The 20,029-nt window shown below is 43.6% G+C and overlaps 1 protein-coding gene across 4 annotated transcripts in view; it reads left to right on the top strand.

The window, feature by feature from the left end:
- IL7R (interleukin 7 receptor) overlaps nucleotides 1–20,029 on the top strand; it is a 79,187-nt gene that overhangs the window by 39,602 nt on the left and 19,556 nt on the right. For 3 of the 4 annotated variants that reach the window (XM_040420980.1, XM_040420978.1, XM_040420982.1), the window contains 2 exons: nucleotides 5,334–5,375; nucleotides 17,037–17,199. In XM_040420980.1, the coding sequence (XP_040276914.1) occupies nucleotides 5,334–5,375; nucleotides 17,037–17,199 (205 nt within the window). The remainder of the gene's footprint in view (nucleotides 1–5,333; nucleotides 5,376–17,036; nucleotides 17,200–20,029) is intronic. The other variant, XM_040420979.1, reaches the window with a different exon arrangement.

Below are 20,029 nucleotides of genomic sequence, written 5' to 3'. Positions count from 1 at the left end.
CAGTGATGTCACAGTACAGGGACAATAAACACAGTGATGTCACAGTACAGAGATAATAAACGCAGTGATGTCACAGTACAGGATAATAAACACAGTGATGTCACAGTACAGGGATAATAAACACAGTGATGTCACAGTGCAGAGATAATAAACACAGTGATGTCACAGTACAGAGATAATAAACACAGTGATGTCACAGTACAGGGATAATAAACACAGTGATGTCACAGTACAGAGATAATAAACAAAGTGATGTCACAGTACAGGGATAATAAACGCAGTGATGTCACAGTACAGGGATAATAAACACAGTGATGTCACAGTACAGGGATAATAAACACAGTGATGTCACAGTACAGGATTATAAACACAGTGATGTCACAGTACAGGATTATAAACACAATGATGTCACAGGATTATAAACACAGTGATGTCACAGTACAGGGATAATAAACGCAGTGATGTCACAGTACAGGGATAATAAACACAGTGATGTCACAGTACAGGGATAATAAACACAGTGATGTCACAATACAGGGATAATAAACACAGTGATGTCACAGTACAGGGATAATAAACACAGTGATGTCACAGTACAGGGATAATAAACACAGTGATGTCACAGTACAGGGATAATAAACACAGTGATGTCACAGTACAGGATTATAAACACAGTGATGTCACAGTACAGGGATAATAAACGCAGTGATGTCACAGTACAGGGATAATAAACGCAGTGATGTCACAGTACAGGGATAATAAACGCAGTGATGTCACAGTACAGGGATAATAAACACAGTGATGTCACAGTACAGGGATAATAAACACAGTGATGTCACAATACAGGATAATAAACACAGTGATGTCACAGTACAGGATTATAAACACAATGATGTCACAGGATTATAAACACAGTGATGTCACAGTACAGGGAAAATAAACGCAGTGATGTCACAGTACAGGGATAATAAACACAGTGATGTCACAGTACAGGGATAATAAACACAGTGATGTCACAGTACAGGGATAATAAACACAGTGATGTCACAGTACAGGGATAATAAACACAGTGATGTCACAGTACAGGATTATAAACACAGTGATGTCACAGTACAGGGATAATAAACGCAGTGATGTCACAGTACAGGGATAATAAACGCAGTGATGTCACAGTACAGGGATAATAAACGCAGTGATGTCACAGTACAGGGATAATAAACACAGTGATGTCACAGTACAGGGATAATAAACACAGTGATGTCACAGTACAGGATAATAAACACAGTGATGTCACAGTACAGGATTATAAACACAATGATGTCACAGGATTATAAACACAGTGATGTCACAGTACAGGGATAATAAACGCAGTGATGTCACAGTACAGGGATAATAAACGCAGTGATGTCACAGTACAGAGATAATAAACACAGTGATGTCACAGTACAGGGATAATAAACACAGTGATGTCACAGTACAGGGATAATAAACACAGTGATGTCACAGTACAGGATAATAAACACAGTGATGTCACAGTACAGGATTATAAACACAATGATGTCACAGTACAGGATTATAAACACAGTGATGTCACAGTACAGGGATAATAAACACAGTGATGTCACAATACAGGGATAATAAACACAGTGATGTCAAGTACAGGGATAATAAACACAGTGATGTCACAGTACAGGGATAATAAACACAGTGATGTCACAGTACAGGGATAATAAACACAGTGATGTCACAGTACAGGGATAATAAACACAGTGATGTCACAGTACAGGGATAATAAACACAGTGATGTCACAGTACAGGGATAATAAACACAGTGATGTCACAGTACAGGATTATAAACACAGTGATGTCACAGTACAGGGATAATAAACGCAGTGATGTCACAGTACAGGGATAATAAACGCAGTGATGTCACAGTACAGGGATAATAAACACAGTGATGTCACAGTACAGGGATAATAAACACAGTGATGTCACAGTACAGGATAATAAACACAGTGATGTCACAGTACAGGATTATAAACACAATGATGTCACAGGATTATAAACACAGTGATGTCACAGTACAGGGATAATAAACGCAGTGATGTCACAGTACAGGGATAATAAACGCAGTGATGTCACAGTACAGGGATAATAAACACAGTGATGTCAGAGTACAGGGATAATAAACACAGTGATGTCACAGTACAGGATAATAAACACAGTGATGTCACAGTACAGGATTGATTATAAACACAATGATGTCACAGTACAGGATTATAAACACAGTGATGTCACAGTACAGGGATAATAAACGCAGTGATGTCACAGTACAGAGATAATAAACAGAGTGATGTCACAGTACAGGAACAATAAACACAGTGATGTCACAGTACAGGGACAATAAACACAGTGATGTCACAGTACAGAGATAATAAACGCAGTGATGTCACAGTACAGGGATAATAAACACAGTGATGTCACAGTACAGAGATAATAAACACAGTGATGTCACAGTACAGGGATAATAAACACAGTGATGTCACAGTACAGAGATAATAAACAAAGTGATGTCACAGTACAGGGATAATAAACACAGTGATGTCACAGTACAGGGATAATAAACACAGTGATGTCACAGTACAGGGATAATAAACACAGTGATGTCACAGTACAGGGATAATAAACACAGTGATGTCACAGTACAGGATAATAAACACAGTGATGTCACAGTACAGGGATAATAAACGCAGTGATGTCACAGTACAGGATTATAAACACAGTGATGTCAAGTACAGAGATAATAAACGCAGTGATGTCACAGTACAGGGATAATAAACACAGTGATGTCACAGTACAGAGATAATAAACACAGTGATGTCACAGTACAGGGATAATAAACGCAGTGATGTCACAGTACAGAGATAATAAACAAAGTGATGTCACAGTACAGGGATAATAAACGCAGTGATGTCACAGTACAGGGATAATAAACACAGTGATGTCACAGTACAGGATAATAAACACAGTGATGTCACAGTACAGGGATAATAAACGCAGTGATGTCACAGTACAGGGATAATAAACGCAGTGATGTCACAGTACAGGGATAATAAACACAGTGATGTCACAGTACAGGATAATAAACACAGTGATGTCACAGTACAGGATAATAAACACAGTGATGTCACAGTACAGAAATAATAAACACAGTGATGTCACAGTACAGGGATAATAAACACAGTGATGTCACAGTACAGGGATAATAAACACAGTGATGTCACAGTACAGGGATAATAAACACAGTGATGTCACAGTACAGAGATAATAAACACAGTGATGTCACTGTACAGGGATAATAAACACATTGATGTCACAGTACAGGGATAATAAACACAGTGATGTCACAGTACAGGGATAATAAACACATTGATGTCACAGTACAGAGATAATAAACACAGTGATGTCACTGTACAGAAATAATAAACACAGTGATGTCACAGTACAGGGATAATAAACACAGTGATGTCACAGTACAGGGATAATACACACAGTGATGTCACAGTACAGGGATAATAAACACAGTGATGTCACAGTACAGAGATAATAAACACAGTGATGTCACTGTACAGGGATAATAAACACATTGATGTCACTGTACAGGGATAATAAACACAGTGATGTCACAGTGCAGGGATAATAAACACAGTGATGTCACAGTACAGGGATAATAAACACAGTGATGTCACAGTACAGAGATAATAAACACAGTGATGTCACAGTGCAGGGATAATAAACACAGTGATGTCACAGTACGGGGATAATAAACACAGTGATGTCACAGTACAGAGATAATAAACACAGTGATGTCACTGTACAGGGATAATAAACACAGTGATGTCACAGTGCAGGGATAATAAACACAGTGATGTCACAGTACAGAGATAATAAACACAGTGATGTCACAGTACAGGGATAATAAACACAGTGATGTCACAGTACAGGGATAATAAATACAGTGATGTCACAGTACAGAGATAATAAACACAGTGATGTCACAGTACAGGGATAATAAACACAGTGATGTCACAGTATGGGGATATTAAACACAGTGATGTCACAGTATGGGGATAATAAACACTGTGATGTCACAGTACAGGGATAATAAACACAGTGATGTCACAGTACAGAGATAATAAACACAGTGATGTCACAGTACAGGATAATAAACACAGTGATGTCACAGTACAGAGATAATAAACACAGTGATGTCACAGTACAGGGATAATAAACACAGTGATGTCACAGTACAGAGATAATAAACACAGTGATGTCACAGTGCAGGGATAATAAACACAGTGATGTCACAGTACGGGGATAATAAACACAGTGATGTCACAGTACAGAGATAATAAACACAGTGATGTCACTGTACAGGGATAATAAACACAGTGATGTCACAGTGCAGGGATAATACACACAGTGATGTCACAGTACAGAGATAATAAACACAGTGATGTCACAGTACAGGGATAATAAACACAGTGATGTCACAGTACAGGGATAATAAATACAGTGATGTCACAGTACAGAGATAATAAACACAGTGATGTCACAGTACAGGGATAATAAACACAGTGATGTCACAGTATGGGGATATTAAACACAGTGATGTCACAGTATGGGGATAATAAACACTGTGATGTCACAGTACAGGGATAATAAACACAGTGATGTCACAGTACAGAGATAATAAACACAGTGATGTCACAGTACAGGATAATAAACACAGTGATGTCACAGTACAGGGATAATAGGCACAATAAAGGGTGACCACTGCCATAACAAGCATTTGACTTCTGTGTAGAGATGGGCCCCTTAGTTTCTGGCCTCCATAGCAGCTGCCGTGCCTATAGGGCTGATTCTGTGTGTTCTGTATTTGGGTCCTGTGAAAACACAGTGGGCTCCAGGTCTACTCCACACTAAACCTAGAGCATGTTTTACCAGATGACCATGGGCCCTGACATCACACAACCCTTGTCCTATGCTCTATTTGGACCACTGGCAATCATACAGGAGGAGGTGACCCCACTTCAGACCCTTGTTTTTGGACTGGCACCATTTATGGCCTGTATAGCTAAAAAAGGAATACAAGCTCACAGTATTAATGGGCAATATAGCTGGTACTATTATAGATGGCATATGGCAGTATTGTATGAGCACAGATATGCTGCCGTCGCTGTATGGGGTCCTACATGTGGGTACTTCTATGTAACTGTGACTATTGCTGATAACTGAGAGCTGTCACCTTCATGTCAGTTTTTATGTTGCAGGACTGTAAGGATAAACCATACGACGTTAAACACTACAAGGTGGTACGTATAGAAGTCCTGCTAAGAGTTGTTATGTAACAAAGTGCAGGGTTCCAGCACCAGTTCAGCTTAAAACATCCTTTATTAAGTCATGGAAGGTGAAAAAAGTTAAATCATAAACAATACCTACGCGTTTCGAGTGGACACCCCACTGTTAATCATGCCAACATACCCCACTTTTATATGGCAAGCATATCAAAGCCTGGCAAGCAGAAGGAGGCGTGGCTAAAAAGATAAGCACATAACAAACATCATTTATACAACAGCAAAGTAAATGATTGCAAACAGTATCTGGACTATTTACAGTCAGGTCCAACATTTTTGGCTCTATACACCACCACAATGGATTTGAAATGAAACGAACAAGATGTGCTTTACCTGCAGACTGTCAGCTTTAATTTGAGGATATTTACGTCCAAATCAGGTGAACGGTGCAGGAATTACATTTGCATATGTGCCTCCTACTTGTTAAGGGACCAAAAGTAATGGGACAGAATAATAATCATAAATCAAACTTTCACTTTTTAATACTTGGTTGCAAATCCTTTGCAGTCAATTACAGCCTGAAGTCTGGAACGCATAGACATCACCAGACACTGGGTTTCATCCCTGGTGATGCTCTGCCAGGCCTCTACTGCAACTGTCTTCAGTTCCTGCTTGTTCTTGGGGCATTTTCCCTTCAGTTTTGTCTTCAGCAAGTGAAATGCATGCTCAATCGGATCCAGGTCCGGTGATTGACTTGGCCATTGCATAACATTCCACTTCTTTCCCTTAAAAACTTCTTTGGTTGCTTTTGCAGTATGCTTTGGGTCATTGTCCATCTGCACTTTGAAGCGCCGTCCAAAGAGTTCTGAAGCATTTGGCTGAATATGAGCAGATAATATTGCCCGAAACACTTCAGAATTCATCCTGCTGCTTTTGTCAGCAGTCACATCATCAATAAATACAAGAGAACTAGTTCCATTGGCAGCCATACATGCCCACGCCATGACACTACCACCACCATGCTTCACTGATGAGGTGGTATGCTTAGGATCATGAGCAGTTCCTTTCCTTCTCCATACTCTTCTCTTCCCATCACTCTGGTACAAGTTGATCTTGGTCTCATCTGTCCATAGGATGTTGTTCCAGAACTGTGAAGGCTTTTTTAGATGTTGTTTGGCAAACTCTAATCTGGCCTTCCTGTTTTTGAGGCTCACCAATGGTTTACATCTTGTGGTGAACCCTCTGTATTCACTCTGGTGAAGACTTCTCTTGTTTGTTGACTTTGACACACATACACCTACCTCCTGGAGAGTGTTCTTGATCTGGCCAACTGTTGTGAAGGGTGTTTTCTTCACCAGGGAAAGAATTCTTCGATCATCCACCACAGTTGTTTTCCGTGGTCTTCTGGGTCTTTTGGTGTTGCTGAGCTCACCGATGCGTTCCTTCTTTTTAAGAATGTTCCAAACAGTTTTTTTGGCCGCACCTAATGTTTTTGCTATCTCTCTGATGGGTTTGTTGTGTTTTTTCAGCCTAATGATGGCTTGCTTCACTGATAATGACAGCTCTTTGGATCTCATCTTGAGAGTTGACAGCAACAGATTCCAAATGCCAATAGCACACTTGAAATGAACTCTGGACCTTTTATCTGCTCATTGTAATTGGGATAATGAGGGAATAACACACACCGGGCCATGGAACAGCTGAGAAGCCAATTGTCCCATTACTTTTGGTCCCTTAACAAGTGGGAGGCACATATGCAAACTGTTGTAATTCCTGCACCGTTCACCTGATTTGGATGTAAATACCCTCAAATTAAAGCTGACAGTCTGCAGGTAAAGCACATCTTGTTTGTTTCATTTCAAATTCATTGTGGTGGTGTATAGAGCCAAAAATGTTAGAATTGTGTCGGTGTCCCAATATTTATGGACCTGACTGTATGTAATTAATAAAAAATAATTAAGGTCTTTGTTGCAAAAAGTGGGGCAGGTCAGCTGAATATTTTATGCCATGATTAAGAGTCCATTCGAAACGCGTAGGTTGTTTATCATTGTTTTTCCTCTTCCATGATTTAAAGGGGTTGTCCGGGGTAGAACAATTTTTTTTTTAAAGTAGCTTACTCACTATTAGTAGCCAAGTTTATGTTCCCAAGATGTTTTTAGGTAGCTTTTACACTGCTGCATTGCTCCTACAGTCCCCAACAGACTGTTTACATATCTGTTTATGTATGACATCACTTCCTGCTGCAAAGCATTGTGGGCCCCAGTGCAGCTGAGCAGCAGGCGGTTTCTGCAGTGTAAGATCCCCTCCCTGCATCCGCCCCCCTCATACATATTCATCCTCCAGCCTCATATTCCTCCCCCATAGATCCGCCCCCCTCATACATATTCAGCCTCCTGCACATTATTCACTCCTCCCCCCATAGATCCGCCCCCCTCATATATATTCAGCCTCCTGCACATTATTCACTCCTCCCCCCATAGATCCGCCCCCCTCTTACATATTCATCCTCCAGCCTCATATTCCTCCCCCATAAACTCCTCCTTGCAAATGTCATGGGAACTGGGGGCACATATGAGGGGGCTTTTTATTTTATAAAGGGAACTGGGGGCACAAAAGGGGCATTAGAAGTAAGTTCATCAGGTAGGACATGAGTACTATAGGACAAAGGTCCCAAATCCCGGACAACCCCTGGAACTCTGCACTTCATTTTCTGGACTTTAGCAGGTGGCTGGCCCTGCATTTGCTCCGGCACCTGGTGATGTGGAGAGGGTGATTACAAGGCTGGGTGAGCCGTCCCTTACAATCTGAGAGTTGTCATACGTCAGACACACATGGTCAATGGATCCTGGGCCCTAGGCAACGCGGATGCCATAAGACTGGATTCACACATGCAGTTTTTGGTGCATCTTGCTGCCAGGAAAGGATCTAAAAAGCAGAAAAAGAGTAAAGGCAGGACTTGGTCTACGTTCAGTGAAAGTAAATCCCGGCAACTGCTTAGATATGCTGAATCTTCTTCTTTTATTGCTTATTATGTAAGAAGTAACAATATATAACGCGTTTCGGCACACTGCCTTTCTCAACAAGTACATTCCACATGTGTTACACAGATATATATAGGCAGATCAATTACAGGTACAAGTGACGTCATCCATCCACTAATAGGCGAGTATTCACTACCCACCAATCGATCACCTACTTTCTAATTATCAAGAGGAGCACCAGAGAGTATAGGAGCACCAGAGAGTACAGGAGAACCAGAGAGTATAGGAGAACCAGAGAGTACAGGAGCACCAGAGAGTATAGGATAACCAGAGAGTATAGGAGCACCAGAGAGTATAGGAGCACCAGAGAGTATAGGAGCACCAGAGAGTATAGGAGCACCAGAGAGTATAAGAACACCAGAGAGTATAGGAGCATCAGAGAGTATAGGAGCATCAGAGAGTATAGGAGCACCAGAGAGTATAGGAGCACCAGAGAGTACAGGAGCACCAGAGAGTATAGGAGCACCAGAGAGTATAGGATAACCAGAGAGTATAGTATAACCAGAGAGTATAGGAGCACCAGAGAGTATAGGAGCACCAGAGAGTACAGGAGCACCAGAGAGTATAGGAGCACCAGAGAGTATAGGGGCACCAGAGAGTATAGGAGCACCAGAGAGTATAGGGGCACCAGAGAGTATAGGGGCACCAGAGAGTATAGGGGCACCAGAGAGTATAGGAGCACCAGAGAGTATAGGAGCACCAGAGAGTATAGGAGCACCAGAGAGTATAGTATATCCACTGCCAGAGAATAGAGATCAGCGGATCTGCTGTGTCTAAATAGGAAAGGAGAAAAAGAAAGCAAGAAAGAAACATATCATTAATAATACCATAAATTACAGTCTAGCAACTTCATAATCACGGTTTAAACCTTTTGGATACAATGTATCCAACATATGTATCCAATAGGCTTCACGGTGGAGGAGGAGTTTTTTGATATCCCCTCCTCTCCTTGGTCTCGTCACTTGTTCCAGGACCTGGAATCTTAACTGCGAGATTCTATGTCTGCACTTATCAAAATGATAGGGCAGTGGTAATAGGAGATTTTTGGTCCTAATGGTGGACTTGTGTTTACAAATCCTGTCCCTCGCTGTCTGCATTGTCTCTCCCACATATCCCAGACCACACGGACACTTAATCAGGTAAATCACATTTTTTGATTCACAGGTAAAAAAAACTTTCACTTTAAAGAGAACCTGTCACCAGGATTTTGTGCATAGAGCTGGGGACATGGGCTGCTAGATGGCCGCTAGCACATCTGCAATACCCAGTCCCCATAGCTCTGTGTGCTTTTATTGCGTTAAAAAACCTTTTTGATCAATATGCAAATGACCTGATATGAGTCCTGTGTCCGGAGATGAGTCAAGCGGAAAGGAGCCCAGCACCGCCCCGCGTCCTCCGAATCTCCTCCTTGCTGGCTGACATCACAGAGCTGGAGCGCCGAAATCTCACGATGCGCGAGCTAGCGCATGCGTAGTTCGTTCCCTGTGCTGATGCCAGCACAGGGAATGAACATGATGCCGACACTGCGCATGCGCTAGCTCGCGCATCGCAAGATTTTGGCGCTCCAGCTCTGTGACGTCAGCCAGCAAGGAGGAGATTCGGAGGACGCGGTGCTGGGCTCCTTTCCGCTTGACTCATCTCCGGACACAGGACTCATATCAGGTTCATTTGCATATTGATCAAAAAGGTTTTTTAACGCTATAAAAGCGCGGAGAGCTATGGGACCTGGGTATTGCAGATGCGCTAGCGGCCATCTAGCGGCCCATGTCCCCAGCTCTATGCACAAAATCCTGGTGACAGGTTCCCTTTAAACTCTTGACCTGTGCGTGGGTGATGGAATTCAGGACCTTTGATAATATGGGAACACTGCAAACAGTGAAGGCACGGAAACGTTCCGTTTTTCACAGTTCTCAACACATTTTGTCTAGGGGTCTCCCTACCACTGCCTAGGTCCGCATGCACCAATTTGTCCCTCAAATTTAGATTTTTCTCATTACAAATCAGAGGTGGACATTTAAATTTATCAACATTCGGATAGGCTTTAGTTAGAATATGCCAGAACTTCCTGACCACATTATCTAGATGTGCATTATACGGATGGAATTTATGTATACATGCCACTCTCTGTTGTTTAATCCTAGGAGGGTTTTGAGAGGAAAGATCTAATCTCGTCCTATCAAGTATAGACCTAGGATAGCCTCTTTTCTCAAATCTATCAGTCATCTCATCTAGCCTCAGCTCCTGTGTCTCTGAATCAGAGACTATACGCTTAATCCTCTGAAATTAAGGGTGGATGAGCGCTAGAGAAATGCAGAATACTGTTTTTATCTGTTTCTTTCCTAAATAGATCAGTGGAAAGATAGCCCTGATCATCCTTCACCACCACCATATCAAGAAAGCTCACTCTCTTCCTATCACAAGTCATAGTGAATTTCAAACCTTGACAGACCATGTTCAGATGGTCAAAGAAACCGGATAGGATCTCATGTGGCCCCGCCCACACGCAAAAAATATTGTCTATAAATCTCTTCCATATAATGATGTTCTCTTGGAAAAATTACTGTTATAGACAAAACGATCTTCTAAAGTGGACATAAACGCATTTGCGTAGGGCGGGGCCACATTCAATCCCATCGCGGTTCCCCGTCGCTGTAAATAATAGACATCTTCAAATAAGAAATAAATCTCACATAGGACCAAACGCAACATCTGCAAGAAAAATTCCTGTTGTATCTCTGAGTAATCACTAGTTCTCAAGAATTTTGCAACAGCCTCAATGCCTTCCTCATGACCAATAGACGTGTAAAGGCCTACAACATCTATTGTTACCAGCCAGCTCTCAGCCGGGATCAGACGAAGGTCGGCAATCATCTTCAAAAAATGTGTCGTGTCCATCTGAACATGGTCTGTCAAGGTTTGAAATTCACTATGACTTGTGATAGGAAGAGAGTGAGCTTTCTTGATATGGTGGTGGTGAAGGATGATCAGGGCTATCTTTCCACTGATCTATTTAGGAAAGAAACAGATAAAAACAGTATTCTGCATTTCTCTAGCGCTCATCCACCCTCGCTTAAAAAGGCAATCCCACGAGCTCAATTTCAGAGGATTAAGCGTATAGTCTCTGATTCAGAGACACAGGAGCTGAGGCTAGATGAGATGACTGATAGCCTCTTTTCTCAAATCTATCCTAGGTCTATACTTGATAGGTCGCGATTAGATCTTTCCTCTCAAAACCCTCCTAGGATTAAACAACAGAGAGTGGCATGTATACATAAATTCCATCCATATAATGCACATCTAGATAATGTGGTGAGGAAGTACTGGCATATTCTAACTAAAGCCTATCCGAATATTGATGAATTTAAATGTCCACCTCTGATTTGTAATAAGAAAAATCTAAACTTGAGGGACAAATTGGTGCATGCGGACCTAGGCAGTGGTAGGGAGACCCCTAGACAAAATGTGTTGAGATTGAGAACTGTGAAAAACGGAACGTTTCCGTGCCTTCACTGTTTGCAGTGTTCCCATATTATCAAAGGTCCTGAATTCCATCACCCACGCACAGGTCAAGCGTTTAAATTGAATTTTTTTTTTACCTGTGAATCAAAAAATGTGATTTACTTGATTAAGTGTCCGTGTGGCCTGGGATATGTGGGAGAGACAATGCAGACAGCGAGGGACAGGATTTGTAAACACAAGTCCACCATTAGGACCAAAAATCTCCTATTACCACTGCGCTATCATTTTGATAAGTGCAGACATAGAATCTCGCAGTTAAGATTCCAGGTCCTGGAACAAGTGACGAGACCAAGGAGAGGAGGGGATATCAAAAAACTCCTCCTCCGCCGTGAAGCCTATTGGATACATATGTTGGAGACATGGGGCCAGATTTATCATTAGCTCAAGTCAGAATAATGGAGCGAAAAAGTCGCAAAAAAATGCGCAAACGCTAAAACTGCGCACAAATTTTCTGCTCTGCACTATGCTCGCCAGTTTTCTGAAAGTGGGCGTGTTTACTTATGTAAATGAATCTCTAGACAGATTTACTATCGAGACTATTTAAGGCTACTTTCACACTAGCGTTCGGGTGTCCGCTCGTGCGCACCGTTTGAAGGGGCTCACAAGCGGCCCCGAACGCATCCGTCTGGCCCCAATGCATTCTCAGTGGAGGCGGATCCACTGAGAATGCATCCGCCTGCCAGCGCTCAGCCTCCGCTCCGCTCAGTGAGCGGACACCTGAACGCTGCTTGCAGCGTTTGGGTGTCCGCCTGGCCGTGCGGAGGCGAGCGGATCCGTCCAGACTTACAATGTAAGTCAATGGGGACGGATCTGCTTGAAGATGACACAATATGGCTCAATCTTCAAGCGGATCCGTTCCCCATTGACTTTCAATGGAAAGTCTGAACGGATCCGCTCAGACAACTTTCACACTTAGAAAATTTTCTAAGTTTTAATGCAGACGCATCCGTTCTGAACGGATGCGTCTGCATTATCGGAGCGGATCCGTCTGATGAAACATCAGACGGATCCGCTCCGAACGCTAGTGTGAAAGTAGCCTAAGAAGTCGCAAAAAAATGTGCAATTTTACTCCAGTAAGGACCATGCTTATCTTATGAGACTTTTTAATAAAACGTGCAACTTTTTCGTAAAGATGTGCGACTTTTGTGAAGCTGCTTACTGACGGATAAACTGCTACCGTCAAACCACATTTATTACAGTCTTAAAGGGCCGATCATAAATCTTACTTGGCTAAAACTGACTTTAGCCATATGTGAAAGTGGAGTGAGCTGTCGGGGTAATGATAAATCTGGCCCATTGTATCCAAAAGGTTTAAACCGTGATTATGAAGTTGCTAGACTGTAATTTATGGTATTATTAATGATATGTTTCTTTCTTTCTTTCTTTTTCTCCTTTCCTATTAGACACAGCAGATCCGCTGTCTCTGGCACTGGATATCCTATACTCTCTGGTGCTCCTATACTCTCTGGTGCTCCTATACTCTCTGATGCGCCTGTACTCTCTGGTGCTCCTATACTCTCTGGTGCTCCTATACTCTCTGATGCTCCTATACTCTCTGGTGCTCCTATACTCTCTGGTGCTCCTATACTCTCTGGTGCTCCTATACTCTCTGGTTATCCTATACTCTCTGGTGCTCCTGTACTCTCTGGTGCCCCTATACTCTCTGGTGCCCCTATACTCTCTGATGCTCCTATACTCTCTGGTGCTCCTATACTCTCTGGTTATCCTATACTCTCTGGTGCTCCTATACTCTCTGGTGCCCCTATACTCTCTGGTGCTCCTATACTCTCTGATGTGCCTGTACTCTCTGGTGCTCCTATACTCTCTGGTGCTCCTATACTCTCTGGTTATCCTATACTCTCTGGTGCTCCTATACTCTCTGGTGCCCCTATACTCTCTGGTGCTCCTATACTCTCTGATGCTCCTATACTCTCTGGTGCCCCTATACTCTCTGATGCTCCTATACTCTCTGGTGCTCCTATACTCTCTGGTTATCCTATACTCTCTGGTGCTCCTATACTCTCTGGTGCTCCTATACTCTTTGGTTATCCTATACTCTCTGGTGCTCCTATACTCTCTGGTGCTCCTATACTCTCTGATGCGCCTGTACTCTCTGGTGCTCCTATACTCTCTGGTGCTCCTATACTCTCTGATGCTCCTATACTCTCTGGTGCTCCTATACTCTCTGGTGCTCCTATACTCTCTGGTGCTCCTATACTCTCTGGTTATCCTATACTCTCTGGTGCTCCTGTACTCTCTGGTGCCCCTATACTCTCTGGTGCCCCTATACTCTCTGATGCTCCTATACTCTCTGGTGCTCCTATACTCTCTGGTGCTCCTATACTCTCTGGTTATCCTATACTCTCTGGTGCTCCTATACTCTCTGGTGCCCCTATACTCTCTGGTGCTCCTATACTCTCTGATGTGCCTGTACTCTCTGGTGCTCCTATACTCTCTGGTGCTCCTATACTCTCTGGTTATCCTATACTCTCTGGTGCTCCTATACTCTCTGGTGCCCCTATACTCTCTGGTGCTCCTATACTCTCTGATGCTCCTATACTCTCTGGTGCCCCTATACTCTCTGATGCTCCTATACTCTCTGGTGCTCCTATACTCTCTGGTTATCCTATACTCTCTGGTGCTCCTATACTCTCTGGTGCTCCTATACTCTTTGGTTATCCTATACTCTCTGGTGCTCCTATACTCTCTGGTTATCCTATACTCTCTGGTTATCCTATACTCTCTGGTGCTCCTATACTCTCTGGTGCTCCTATACTCTCTGGGTATCTTATACTCTCTGGTGCTCCTGTACTCTCTGGTTATCCTATACTCTCTGGTGCTCCTATACTCTCTGGTGCTCCTATACTCTCAGGTTATCCTATACTCTCTGGTGCTCCTATACTCTCTGGTGCCCCTATACTCTCTGGTGCTCCTATACTCTCTGGTTATCCTATACTCTCTGGTTATCCTATACTCTCTGGTGCTCCTATACTATCTGGTGCTCCTATACTCTCTGGTGCTCCTATACTCTCTGGTGCTCCTCTTGATGAATAGAAAGTAGGTGATCGATTGGTGGGTAGTGAATACCCGCCTATTAGTGGGTGGATGACGTCACTTGTACCTGTAATTGATCTGCCTATATATATCTGTGTAACACATGTGGAATGTACTTGTTGAGAAAGGCAGTGTGCCGAAACGCGTTATGTATTGTTACTTCTTACATAATAAGCAATAAAAGAAGAAGATTCAGCATATCTAAGCAGTTGCCGGGATTTACTTTCACTTTTGTCCTCGTGGAGTTTCACTCCTCCCCGCAGCAACGCTGACTCGCAGTAGCTAGCGCTGGCTGGATTTGTCTTTATCTTGGTCTACGTTCAGACATGGTGGATTTGTTGCAGATTTTCTGTGAATCAGTTTACAGTACAATACACATGGATGGCAGATTCAAAATTACGCAAATTATGCAGCAGAATCCATTGCAAACGTACATGTAAAATAGGGATTGTTATGGGTGTTTGCACAAATATGGTGCCCCCTTATATTACCCCAGGACAATATGTGCCCCCTTATATTACCCCAGGACAATATGTGCCCCCTTATATTACCCTAGCACAATATGGTGCCCCCTTATATTACCCCAGCACAATATGGTGCCCCCTTATATTACCCCAGGACAATATGTGCCCCCTTATATTACCCCAGCACAATATGGTGCCCCCTTATATTACCCCAGGACAATATGTGCCCCCTTATATTACCCCAGCACAATATAGTGCCCCCTTATATTACCCCAGCACAATATGTGCCCCCTTATATTACCCCAGCACAATATGGTGCCCCCTTATATTACTCCAGCACAACATGGTGCCCCCTTATATTCCCCCAGCACAATATGGTGCCCTCTTATATTCCCCCAGCACAATATGGTGCCCCCTTATATTACTCTTGCACAATATGGTGCCCCCTTATATTACCCTCACACAACATGGTGCCCCCTTATATTACCCTCGCACAATATGGTATCCTCTTATATTCCCGCAGCACAATATGGTGCCCCATTATTTGCCCAAAAAATACATTGATGCCTGTAATGTGTCCCCAACACAGTATAGTGCCCCTTATGTGCCCCAAACACAAAATGGAATCCCTTATGTACAGTACCCTTAATACAATAGGGTGCACTTTTTATCCCCCAACACAATATGGTTTCCCCTTATGTGCCCACTACACAATATGGTGCCCCCTATGTGCCTCCAACACAATATAGTGCACTGTATGTGCCCCCTGAAAACATGGTGCCCCTTATAAGCCCGCAACACAAGATGGCATCCCTTATGTGCCTTCAACGCAATATGGTGCCCACAATGTATCCCCAACACAATATGGTGCTCTTTATGTGCCCTTAACACAATATGATGCCTCTCACATGTCCCCAAAACAATATGGTGCCCCTTTAGCATCTCCAAAAAAATAGTCCATATTCCCACGAGCGCTGCAGATCGGCTCAGTTCTGTGTGGCAGCTAGGTACAGCAGGAGCGGTGACGTCACTTCATCCTCCCTGCTGGCACCATGCCACCGGTAGCAAAGTGAATGGTGGGACTAGAAGGTGACCGCATCCTGCTTGGCCACTGTATTCAACTGTATCCGCGGGGGTCCCATGCAATTGTGTGGAGCCCCATGGTGGTCAAATCAGCCACTGCTCTTATGCAGACCACCACATTCTGGTATGGCATTACTCCCATAGAACAGAATGAAGAGACCCACCGCCACCTCTCCATTCATTCTCCTCCTAGATGCTCGGACATGCGTCACTTCACAAGGTGGAAGTGCAACCTCCATTCTCCATAGGTGTAGGAACAATGGATCCATCAACAGCAGATTGCTAACTGTTTCCAGTAATAACTCAATAGACAAAGTAAAATTAAAGTCCAAAAAAATAAAATAAAATAATTATTTAATTTCAATGTAATTACTTAGCCCCTAATGACCGCCTAAATTCCATCCATGCTCCAGCAATAACCCTTTCATCTCCCGGCAAAACCAGATAGTTTTAAGAAATGAAAAATCTTGCAACGTAAAACTGACGTATTTTTGCCTCTTCGCATTCTTTTCTCTTAGTGTTTTAAAACAACAGACGACTTGTTCTACGTTTCGAGGAGAAATCTTGAATATTCGACAACGTATGAGGCAAGAGTGAGATCGATCCCTACAGGGGATTTCTTTGATGGCTTCTGGAGCCCGTGGAGTGAAGTGACCACGTTCCAAACAGAGATGGACAAGGGTGAGAGAAAACGGTTTCCGCTTACTATGTCAGTAGGATATCTGATCACCAGATGGCGGTGGTCTAGGGTAAAAGGGGGTTCATGTTTGATTTACTGGTGGTCTAGGCTAACATCTAATTATGTGATTTTTTTAATAGTCTTGTGTAATGTCCTCCTCCTTGGTGATATCTGGTAGTATTTCTATCTGGGACATTTATGGCATATCATGAGGATATGCCATAGAAACTGATCGGTGTGGGTCTCACCTTCTATCTCCATAACAGGACTCCCAAAGTGAAGGGAGAGCAAGCTGCACATTTTCCACCATCCTCTATTTACTACTATGGAACCTCTGAAAATAGTTGAGCATGCTCGCCTGCCTATTTCAGTCCAATATCAGTGAATGGGCAAGACACTGTGAATGCGCAGTGTGATCTTCATTCAGTCCAAGGCTTCGTTCTTTAGATAACAGTGGGTCCCAGAGAACCTAAGGAACATCCTAGAGATATGTCATAAATGTCCCAGATGGGAATATTGGATCTGGATATAACTCAGGATCAGTACAGGATAAGTAATGTAATGTACAGTACAGACCAAAAGTTTGGACACACCTTCTCATTCAAAGTTTTCTTTATTTTCATGACTATGGAAATTGTAGATTCACACTGAAGGCATCAAAACTATGAATTAACACACATGGAATTATATTCATAACAAACAAGTGTGAAACAACTGAAAATATGTAATATTCTAGGTTCTTCAAAGTAGCCACCTTTTGCTTTGTGTAACGGTCACGTCCACACACACACAGGGAGAAGGGTAGTGACCACTGCGCTCCACCTTCACCCCTGGCCCTGCCTACTTGCCTCACAAATCCTGATGACAGGGGACAACTGGACGGCAGTCCCTAACTTAGGATATGTGCAGGGAAGACAGACAAGACAAAATACGGAACATGAACGGACCGGGTCAGAACCAAGAGAGCTACGCAGTACAACGGATTAAGCAAAGAATGGTCAGGAGAAGCCGGGGTCAAATACCAGGAGAGTAGCGAAGTACAAGAGGAGTCCTAAGAGAGTAGTCAGGTGGGAGCCGAGGTCACAATACCAGGATGTATGCGCAGTACAGGAGGAGCAGGCAGAGGATCGTCAGGGAACAGGATCAGGTAAATATTCAGTAGTCCAACAAATAGCCAGGATCCTAGAAATTAACAGGCAACCTGTGTCCAGCAGGCTGCCTGTATTTATAGTGGGGAGTGAGGGTCATGTGACAGGCCAACCAGTCGAGCACCGAGTGATCAGCTCGGCACTCAAGGCAGACTAGGAGCAGGGAGCCACCCAGTCAGCAAAGCCGCCCTGGGAATGAGGTCAAGCACAAATCCTCATTCCCAAAGCTAAGCAACAGGTCTGCGGGCGATAGGGGACTGAGTGCACCTTCGGAACCCCGTGACAGTACCCCCCCTTTTACGAGGGGCCACCGGGCCCAAGACTTCAGGCGATGGCTTTTCAGGGTGTTCTAAATGAAATTTACGAACAAGTCTAGGAGCATGAACCTCCCTAGCAGGTACCCAAGATCTCTCTTCAGGTCCATACCCCTTCCAGTGAATCAGGTACTGCAAGGCATTACGCACCTTCCTGACATCCACTATTTTAGACACCACATACTCGACAGCATCACTAACAAGAACCGGCGGAGGCGAGGCTTTTGATGGTACTACCGGTTCAAAATATTTTTTAAGCAGAGATTTATGGAACACATTATGAATGTGGAATGACTCGGGCAGCTCCAACCTAAAAGATACCGGGTTAATCACCTCCGTGATCTTATATGGTCCAATAAAACGAGGAGCAAATTTACTAGAAGCTACCTTGAGAGATAGATTCTTGGAGGACAACCATACTTTATCCCCAACCTGAAAGTTTACCCCCCTTGAACGTCTCCTATCGGCCTTGAGTTTTTGAGAACTTTGAGCCTTTTCTAGGTTCGATTGAACCCGGGCCCAAACTGTGCACAGTTCGGAGGAGAGTTTATCAGCTTCAGGGTTAGAGGAGGAGACGGACGACCCAGAATGAAAACGGGGATGAAAACCATGGTTACAAAAGAAAGGGGAGACCCCAGCACAGGGGAGGGCTGGCAGCCTTAGTCCTGGGGGGCAAATCCAGTCAAGTGGCCAATTTTTAGCCCCGCCCATTATTAAAAGCCCCTCCTACATTTAATAGGCCACTCCCAACACACACTGTACAGCTGACATTCTATAGTTGAGGCCTGTCCACACATCATACGGAGGGGAGGGTCTGTCCTGGCTGCACTGCCTGCTTATACAACAAGCTACAGCCAGGAAGCTCCTCCGCTCTCCTCCCTCCCCTGATCCTGCTCAAGGCTTGTGGTTCCCCCCCACCATCTGTCACCCGCCCGTGGCCTGCTGCCCCCTTTGCCGTCCTCACCCAGCTCTGAATCCTCCTTCTGAAAATGGCAGGGGGAGGAGCCGGAGCATCTCCTCTCCTACATAGCGCCCCCTACCTCTTCCATCCAGTGATGTCACCTTTGTTGTAGACGTTCTCTTTCCTCATCTTCTCCATTCTGACCAGACCGCCATGATGATTTTTCTGCCATCTCCCGTCTCTGCAGAGATTGAGAAACAGACATTAGTTTCCTGCCACCCCCAATACTATACTGCAGAAACAGCCCCCTGGGAATACTACTACCACACAGATAGTGCCCCCAATACTGTACCCGCTGTGCCCCCAATACTATACTGCAGAAACAGTACCCCTGGGAATACTACTACCACACAGATAGTGCCCCCTTAAACAATTATTGGCGCACAGTGCTCTAAAAAATAACTGCGCT

This window comes from Bufo bufo, chromosome 2 (assembly GCF_905171765.1).
Source record: "Bufo bufo chromosome 2, aBufBuf1.1, whole genome shotgun sequence".
NCBI lineage: Eukaryota > Metazoa > Chordata > Amphibia > Anura > Bufonidae > Bufo > Bufo bufo.
This window is presented reverse-complemented; position numbering and strand designations above follow the sequence as displayed.